Raw genomic sequence first — 9612 nt, forward strand, 5'->3', positions numbered from 1 at the left:
GAGCTGGTGGGGAGGGGTGGGAAGGGAGAAAATTGTGGCAATGAATGAATGGAAATCCAAAACCTCATGTACAGCAACGCACAGACCAGTGCTATACCACCTAGAAGAATGTTTGACAGAAAAACAATTTGAATGGCCCTCGGGCCCTTTGGGGCTTTAAGCCACCACCTGCCTTAAACCCTAGGCCAAGCCTTGAGGGCCTCGCTCCTGGGGGCAAGAGCAGTACTGCACATCGAACCCAAGCCTGAGAAAGTGCACGAACCTACAAACTTGTGATTACTTACGCACGAGGACCGCTATGCCATGCTTGGGCAGCAAGAAGCCACAGAGACTCTGGGTGGAGTCATCCAGGAATCAGCATGGCCTTCTTCTCCTCCCCCTTCCAGAGCTTTACTACCACCTAGGTTCTTTCATATACATTTTCAAATAATAGATTAAAACTGCTAAGCATTTTCCAAGCTCAACTCTCCCTGTATGTTAGTCTTTTTTTCTACTTGCCTCATTTTATTTTTTCTCTTTTTGTGTGTCCTCTAGCATATTACTCTAGTTCCTAAAGGACTTTAAAATGACCTCAGATAAGTATGAAGCATATCTAATATCTTTATACTTGTATGGAAGAGGCCAATTTGGAATAGACTAGAGAGCTAACCTCGTTAGTTGTGTAATGCTATTAACAATCAGCACAACCAAATGTAAGGTTTTTACCTTGTATAAAAAGGGAGAAAATTTCAGAAAGCTGTCACTTGTAGACATATGAAATAGTTTAACCTACCCCGGCATTGTTATTTTGTATCCCACACATTTTTAAATCATACAATCCCTGTTTTGGTAAGCCTCTGTTTTTATAAAAGTCTCTTTTCCATGTTTGTTGTAGTTGGTTGATTATATTATCCTTGGTGCATTATCTTTTTGAGGTAACTGAAGTATTCTTTATTTTAGGGAGTAATTGATTCGGAGAGAATGGATTTTGAGCTATTGCCCGATGATGAGCGTCAATGTGTAAAGTGCAAAACTACATGCTTCATGTCTGCCATCTCCTGTTCTTGTAAACCTGGCCTCCTCGTTTGCTTGCATCATGTAAAGGAATTGTGTTCCTGTCCTCCTTATAAATATAAGCTCCGGTAAGTAGGAAAAGTGATCTTTTGTGGAAAATGGCAGCTCCTTAATAAAAGTTTAGTGGTGTCCCTATTCCTGAGCAGAAATGTGCATAAAATATCTAATTTTCTCCAAACCCACATATCTAAAATAGTCTGTTCTATTTCCAGCTATAGATATACTCTGGATGATCTGTACCCCATGATGAATGCATTGAAGCTTCGAGCAGAATCTTACAATGAATGGGCCTTGAATGTGAATGAAGCTTTGGAAGCAAAGATCAACAAGAAGAAAAGTATGTGGTATATTAAAGTGGAACTTGAGGATTGGCGGATTTTGTCTGACTGGTCGTGTTGTCAACTGAGATGACCAACAAGCAGACTTCTTGAAGTAGTCCAGTTTTCCCCTTGGTTTTCTGCCACTATTCCTACCTCCCCCCACTAAGAGTAGATGATGTAAATACTGTTGCATCAACGTCTGTAAGTTGTGCAAGATCGTTTTAGTGAAAATTTTATTAAGGAACAGAATTACTAACCTTTTTTACACTTTGTCTCAAAAATAGCCATTTCACATTCTACATGAAGTCTTAGTTTAACATGTCCTTATTTTCTAATTACCCAGATTCAGTGACAAAGGCAGTGTGACAGTTTATTAGGCATCTTTGGTGGAATGCTGGTTCTCCTCATAATGCAAGTCCCTGCCCCTCATTGTTTTCTTAAACGTCTTGTTGCCCAGCTTTGTCAGTGCCTGTGAGCATATGGGTCACCTGCCATCTGCAGAGTTAACCCGAAGAGGAAGAAATGGTCTAAGCCACAAGAAGAATCTTTCATTCCATGTAAATTTCTAAAACATCTCAAACCTTAACATTTTCAAATTGAAGTTAGACCCATCATGAGCCACCAAAACTTATTGCAGGTGTTTTATTGATAAGGATTGACAAGTGGACTACTTTATATTTCATAACAACAGTACTAAAACATAACAGTTCCTAAAAAAATGATTCCTTTCCCCCCCTTTTATCTCTAGGTCTTGTCAGCTTCAAGGCTTTAATTGAAGAATCTGAAATGAAGAAATTCCCAGACAATGATCTTTTGCGTCACCTTCGCCTAGTCACTCAGGATGCAGAGAAATGTGCCTCTGTTGCGCAGCAGTTGCTGAATGGAAAAAGGCAAACGAGGTATGGACTTTTGAGTCTTTGGTTTTGGATTTGTTGGCAGCTAAACTTTGGACTGTCCTGATTCTTTGAAATAACTGGAACCACGTTTCATGCAGATGTTCTTACTTCCGTGGGCTTTTGTCTTTATAGATACCGGTCTGGTGGAGGGAAATCCCAAAATCAGTTGACTGTGAATGAGCTTCGACAATTTGTGACACAACTGTATGCTCTTCCATGTGTCCTCAGTCAAACACCATTGCTAAAGGTAACCGTAGTGGGGTGTCTGGGAGAATCTTTTGGAGATCTTGTATTTTGTAAACTAAAAAAATGATCCTTTTTAGTGGCTAAGTATGTGCAGTATATGTGTGTGTGATTTGAATGAAAGGTTTACAAAGCCATTTGGTTATTCTTCAAGCCATTCACACACTTTATTTCCTCTCAGATATTCTTAATGACATGATCATTGAGGGTCATATTGTATAAAAAGATAATAGACTCACAGAAAAGAGAAAGTGATATAAGGAAGTTAATATATAATCTCTCTTTGAGCTGTTAATTCTTTTGGTTGTTAATTTGTTTATGTAATTTACCTGTGTTGATGCTAAAATCAAAAGAGGTGAGAGATGATCACATTGAATATGTGTGGAAGATTTTCAGTATGAAAGAAGTTGAATATTGAACCGGTTTTGATGCAACACATTTGTTTTGTTGTAGGATCTCTTGAATCGTGTAGAAGAGTTCCAGCAGCATAGCCAGAAGGTGCTTACTGAGGAAATGCCCAGTGCTGCCAAGCTGCAGGAATTGCTGGACATTAGCTTTGAATTTGATGTTGAACTTCCACAGCTTGCTGAGATGCGCATTCGCTTGGAGCAGGCCCGCTGGCTGGAAGAAGTGCAGCAAGCTTGTCTAGACCCCAGCTCCCTCACGTTAGATGATATGAGACGTCTCATAGATCTGGGTGTGGGGCTGGCCCCATATTCAGCAGTGGAGAAAGCTATGGCCCGGCTGCAGGAACTGCTTACAGTGTCAGAGCACTGGGATGATAAAGCCAAGAGTTTCCTCAAGGCCAGGTAAGAGAGCACACTCCCTTTGAACATGGAGCTTAAGTGCTTGACATATAGAAAGTTTTCAGGTAGAGATGGGTTGCTTGTGATTACTTTGGAACTCAACTAAATATTCTTACTAGACTGATTGAGTTCAGTGATGGAAATTTATATATTTCTTCTAGAATGGGCTTAATAACATTTTCCTGGACCCTGATAATGCCATATTTGAGAAGGGAAGATGTTGCAAATAGCTCAGTGCTGTTGAGCTGACTGTGACCCATAGCAACCCTGTGTTCCACAGAATGGAATCCTGCACAATCCTGTACCATCCTTACAGTATTGCTTAAGCCCATTGTTAAAGTCATTGTCTCAGCCCATCTCGTTGAGGATCTTCCTCTTGTTGACCCTCTACTGTTCTAAGCATGGTGGTCTTGTCCAGATAACATGCCTAAAGTATAAGGGATGATGTCTTAATCATCCTTGCTCTAAGGAACACTCTGGCTGCACAGCCTCCAGGACAGATTTGTTTATTCTGTCAGCAGTCCATTTTGTGCCAACACCACAATTCAAAACAAATTCATTCTACTTTATTCATTGCCCACCTTTCACATGTATTTGAAGTAACCAAAAACACTGTGGTACACTTTAGTCTATAAGGTGACATCCTTGCTTTTTAAAGGTCCTTAGCAGATTTTGCCAATGCAATATGTTTGTTTCCTTAACTGCTAATTCTGTGAGTGTGAGTTCAAGTAAAAACCTCAGTTTTTCTCCCATTTGTTATGATGGAAGCCACATTTCATAAATAGTGTCTTAAGGAAGCTTATGGAAAACATCTCTGAGAATTGACATGCACTGCTCTGTAAGGTGAAAATGCAGTGGTGGTTGTTGGTGCTGTGGTACTATCATACTGATTGTTGCCGTGGAACTATCGAGTCGATTTGTGTTCATAATAACCCCATGTGACAAAGTAAAACTGCCCCATAACATTTTCTAGACTGCAGTATCGTAGTAACATAGAAGCAGATCGCCAATTAAGACTCCTTAAAATGACACTTTTAAGAGAGCTCTGGTGGCCTAGCAGGTAGGACGGTTTGCTGCCAACCCAAGGGTAAGTGGTTGAAATCCACTAGTTGCTCTTCAGGAGGAAGCTGGGAAACTTCCTATGTGATTTTCAGTTTCTGAAAATCCATTAGAGGCCTACAACCAGGAGAAGATAAAATAGACGTCAAATCCCTATGCACACCCAGAAACTTCTCCAACAGGGTAAAAAGGGAAGCCACAGACTGGGAAAAAGTATTTGGTAATGACATATCAGATAAGGGACTTAAATCCAGAATTTATAAAATACTTAAGCACCACAACAAGATAAAGTTAAATAATCCAGTTCAAAAATGAGCACAGGATATGGACAATTCACCAAAGAAGACATTCAGATGGCTAACAAGCACATGAAGAAATTCAAAATCCCTAGCTCTAAGAGAGATGCAAATCAAAACAAATAAGAGATACCATCTCACTCCAGTAAGAATAGAAAAATTTAGGGGAGCTCTGGTGGCCTAGTGGCAAAGAGCTGCAACTACAATCCCAGAGGCGCATGGTTTGAATCCACCAGATGGTCTGCCGGGGAAGGAGGGACAATCTCCTTCTGTACCAGTCAGATCTGATTTGATGGTACACTCACACAAAAATAATAAAATAAATTAAAAAAAAGAATAGAAAAATTTAATAGAAGAGCAGGCAACAAATGTTAGTAAGGTGTGGAGAAACTGGAACCCTTATTCACTGTTGGTGGGAGTGTAAAATGGGGCAACCACTGTGGAAGGCAGTATGGCACTTTCTCAAAATATTGCAAGTAGAGATACCATTTGACCCAGCAATTCCTCTACTGGGAATATATGCCAAAGAGACCATAACTGTCATCCAAGCAGATATATGCACACCCATGTTTATCGTGGCTTTGTTCACAATAGCAAGGAGTTGGAAACAACCTGAGTGCCCATCCACAAACAAATGGATAGAGAAGCTGTGGTGTATTCACACAATAGAATACTATGCTGCATTGAAAAATAAGGAACTCATGCAATATTATTCAAAATAGGTGACCCTGGGGGACATTATACTGAGTGAAGTATCTCAGTCTCAAAAGGACAAATACTGCATGGTGCCACTGTTGTAAAACAAGACTGACCTCGGGGTTGGGGAGAGACTGAGAAAGATGGGTTCAATAATGCACACTGCATTGAAACAGATGAGGGAGAAAACTGTTTAAAAGGGATATGTGATTAGGTATTTTTGTCATTACAGGAGTCTAGAGCAAAGGCTGCATAGTGGAGTGGACCTGGGGGGAGGGATTGTAAAACAATGAAAGAATTTTTCTTTTACTTTTCCAAGAGGGTAGTGTACTAGGGGGAAGGTTTGGGAGGGGAGAAAAGTGCAAGAGTGAATGAATGGAAATTAAAAAAAATCCATTAGAGGGTCAACTGTGAGTTGGTTCCAACTTACAACTTCCTTCCCCCCCTCTGCCACCCCCACTAATTTAGTGCAGATAATTTCTGACAAGGACAAGGGCAGAATCTTACTGCATTTGACAGACTTTATTTGGACACAAGCCTAGTCATCTCAAGGGTAAAAGACAACAGAAGGCCCCTCCTAATCTATTTGTCTTATGGTTTGGTTCAGATGATAATATATAAGCACAAAAATATACCTAGATTATTGAGTCTTATAATCCTAAAATAGTAGTAGTTGAGTAGAAATATCTTTTTATTTTTTTTATAAAACTTTATTGATCTTGGCAGTGTATAGTGGAAATTATCACCAAGTTAATTTTTGGCAATGTAAGTTTGTGGATATATCATCATAAAATCAAGAATAAGTAGAATTTAAATGCTTCATTAGGCCATTTGCTTGTTTTAATCGTTGATGCTCTCATGTCTTTGCAGCCGTTTTGAAGTAGTTAACTTGATAATCTAGTAATTGTGCCATTTGAAGAAAGTTACTTGCTATACTAAATTTTCTTTGAAATGATTTTCTGGTATACTGAGTCATTATGGCAAGCTCTGGTGGCCTAGTGGTAAGAAGCTGCATTGCAATCCCAGAGGTGCGCGGTTCAAATCCACCAGATGCTCTGCTGGAGAAGGAGGAACAATCTCCTCCTGTACCAGTCAGATCTAATTTGATGGTATACACACACACACACACACACACACACAAATAATAAAAAATTTAAAAAAATACTGAGTCATGTTTTGTTTTATTTCCATAGGCCGCGGCATTCCCTGAGCAGCCTTGCTGCCGCAGTGAAGGAGATTGAGGACATCCCTGCCTATCTGCCCAATGGGGTGGCTCTGAAAGACTCGGTGCAGAGAGCCAGAGACTGGCTTCAAGATGTGGAAGCCCTACAGGTTGGCTCTTAGTAAAAAAAATATCCTCATGTGAATGTACCTCTATGAAGGGCAGTGATTACAAAGCTGGAAAGACCCTGGTGGATCTCAGTGCACAGCACAGATTTAATATTTTGGAATTGACCAGATTGCTAATTCTTTTTACTTTTGGTGTACTTCTGAGCTGTTGTACTGATTATGTCGCTTAAGGATGTAGAGCTTAGATAATTCTTCTTAAGTTCTTTTAGGGTGCCTAGGGAACCTCCTGTAGCAGAGTCATAGATTTGGAAGAGCTAAAAATGATGCTGTGTCAAAAGGCATAGTTTCTAATTCTTTTTTTTTATTCACAAATAATAATTTTTATTTGTAATTATTAAAAGGCTGAATTTTAAACAGATTCTTGAACTGATGGCTCATAACCATCAGCTCGTTCAACTTTTGCACCTGTCTCATCTCCAGTAGCTTTTCCAGAGCTACCACCTTCTCCACGAATCTCCATGAGTTTGCCCAATTCAAACTTGGGCTTCTTGAGCATTTTTACTTTCCTAACAAATACATCATGGAGAGGATAAATAGATTGGCAAGCCTTTTCTATGTCTTTTCCAGTGCTGTCTGGAATCAATTTATTGACCACCTCTTTCAAGTCATTTGTCTGCACCTCTCGGGTCATGATTTCCATCATTTTCTTCCGGATTTGGAGGACCTGTTGGTGCTGAGCATAAGATGTCTTCCGAATCTGATTGTTGCGTTTTTTTGTAAAACCAACACAAAATAGACGGAGCAAATAACCATCGGTGGTTTTGACATCAACATGTGCTTCAATCATGGTCTGCCATTTTTTGACCATGGAGCACATTTTGTCGCGGGTAAGATCCATGCCATGGAAGTTGATGAGGCAGTTTTTGCCTTGAACATCCTCAGTAATTAGCTTGAATTTTCTAAACGCAACTTCATCATTTTGCAAATCAGCAAGGCTCACTTCAAAAACACGACCCTTGAGTCCATCAGACACAATTTTGGTTCCTTGAGTCCTTGTGACTAATGTCTTCCCAATATTTCTTATATTGAACATTGCTGGCGCCTTTACATCATACCAATCTTTCTTAGAAAATGGATCAACCACTTTCTTCTTGGCTCCTTTTTTGCCACCTTTTGTAAGGCGCTTGTTCTTGCCGACCGCCATGGTGGTGCCGAAGGAACGAAAAGGCTAATTCTTGATAAATATGACTGCCTGATGGAAATATGTTGTCTTGTCAACAGCTTTTCAGACAACCAACAGCGGTGGATTTAGTAAATCTGGACATGGCTGAACCATGCTCCAAGGCCCAGAATCTTCACTACTTGGTAACGAAAGTGCCACCATAGTCATAGTCCTCTCTTGAGAGTTGCTACCATGTATTTGTGTGTCTCTATGCTAGTTCTTATACTCACTGACTTACCTATTAAGTTTTAAAATTTAATTCACTTATCTCATTATTAAAGTATAAAGAGAATGCTTTCTATTTATAGCTTATCCAGTTTTCAGCTGGATAAGTAATTTGAAAAGTAATAAGAAGAATATTTCCCCCCCCCCCTTTTTTTTTCGGTAATCATTGTAAACCTTGTGGGCCTAATGAAATAGAAAGCTATTTAATGAGTTAAGTTTCAATGATTTAAAAACTTTGTTTTAGTGAAGCCAGAAGATTTTAGGAATAAAAGACTAGTTTTTTTACATATTTGTGTAATTTTACATGGTATGGTATGAATTGACCAATATTAACAAGAAATGCTGCGTGACAGTATGGTTCTAGACAGATGTTTGCAACAAAACATTTGGCCATCAGGTTAGTTATAGGAAATAGAAAATACACCAAGGGGATTACATGATTAAAGAGTAACCCTCAATTGCCAAAGGAAAGGTAAGAGAGGCATTTATTATGCTTACAAGCCTCCTCCAGGGAAGTTTAGGATGCAGGAGTTCAGTCATTGTTGAGACTGTAGTAATTAGCTGTACCTCCGTGGTCCCCCCCAGCATTCACTGCATGATAGCCTTCCAGAAGGTGAGATGACTGCAGAGAGAAGGGGCTAGCATGTGAAATCAGAATTGAGGAGATGCTTTGGAGCAGGTTTATATTGGTCATATTTTGTAATATATATGCTGTCAAGTACTGTGGTTTGAACACTGGCCACAAAGGGCAAAAAGTGTTGGTCAGCTACTAAATTTGATAACTGTGACGTTTAACTCATTGAAATCATAAAGTAGGCCTAGTGTGAATTGTGATTTCTTTTTCTTCTTGATGTAGAGGTGTGTTTTTTTTTCTCTTCTCTCTGAACTACTTTTTGCAATTTATTAGGCAGGTGGACGTGTGCCAGTGTTAGACACACTCATAGAACTTGTTACACGAGGCCGATCAATCCCAGTACATCTGAATTCTTTACCAAGACTGGAGTCGCTTGTAACTGAGGTGCAGGCCTGGAAACAATGTGCTGCAAATACATTCTTGACTGAGAATTCATCATATTCTCTCTTAGAGGTAAGTATTTCAGCCATTTCATCAAATACAAAGGAGACATTATCAATTGATCTATGTTCTGTGACTCATTATTTCAATGAAGCCAAGTACATTCTTCTCATCTGATGAGGCAACTTTTTAAATGCTTTCTGGTTATGTTGAAGGGCAGCATTCTCTGTAAGGGAGAATCTCTAAGGAAGAATGCTTCTCCTAGTGTATAAATCCTTCTGTGTTGAGATTGAACTTTTAACCTTGATTGTGCTTTATTACTTGAATTACTAAGCCTGATAAATTAATAATATCCACCTCTCCAAGTGCTATCCTCTTTTCTTTTTCTTTTTTTTTAAATTAAATTTTATTAGTTTTAATGAACATTTACAGAGATTTTAGGTTTTCATTCATTCATTGTTGCACTGTTTTCTCCACCCTCCTCCCCAGTT

General features: G+C 39.3%; 1 protein-coding gene across 1 annotated transcript in view; it reads left to right on the plus strand.

The window, feature by feature from the left end:
- Window positions 1–9612, plus strand: part of KDM5B (lysine (K)-specific demethylase 5B) — a 74776-nt gene that overhangs the window by 52697 nt on the left and 12467 nt on the right. The window contains exons 14-20 of the mRNA XM_006890528.1: window positions 940–1121; window positions 1266–1390; window positions 2122–2272; window positions 2402–2516; window positions 2966–3321; window positions 6563–6701; window positions 9014–9193. Of these exons, the coding sequence (XP_006890590.1) occupies window positions 940–1121; window positions 1266–1390; window positions 2122–2272; window positions 2402–2516; window positions 2966–3321; window positions 6563–6701; window positions 9014–9193 (1248 nt within the window). The remainder of the gene's footprint in view (window positions 1–939; window positions 1122–1265; window positions 1391–2121; window positions 2273–2401; window positions 2517–2965; window positions 3322–6562; window positions 6702–9013; window positions 9194–9612) is intronic.

Source organism: Elephantulus edwardii, unplaced genomic scaffold (genome assembly GCF_000299155.1).
Source record: "Elephantulus edwardii isolate Elephantulus edwardi_28Jun2011 unplaced genomic scaffold, EleEdw1.0 scaffold00090, whole genome shotgun sequence".
Lineage (NCBI taxonomy): Eukaryota > Metazoa > Chordata > Mammalia > Macroscelidea > Macroscelididae > Elephantulus > Elephantulus edwardii.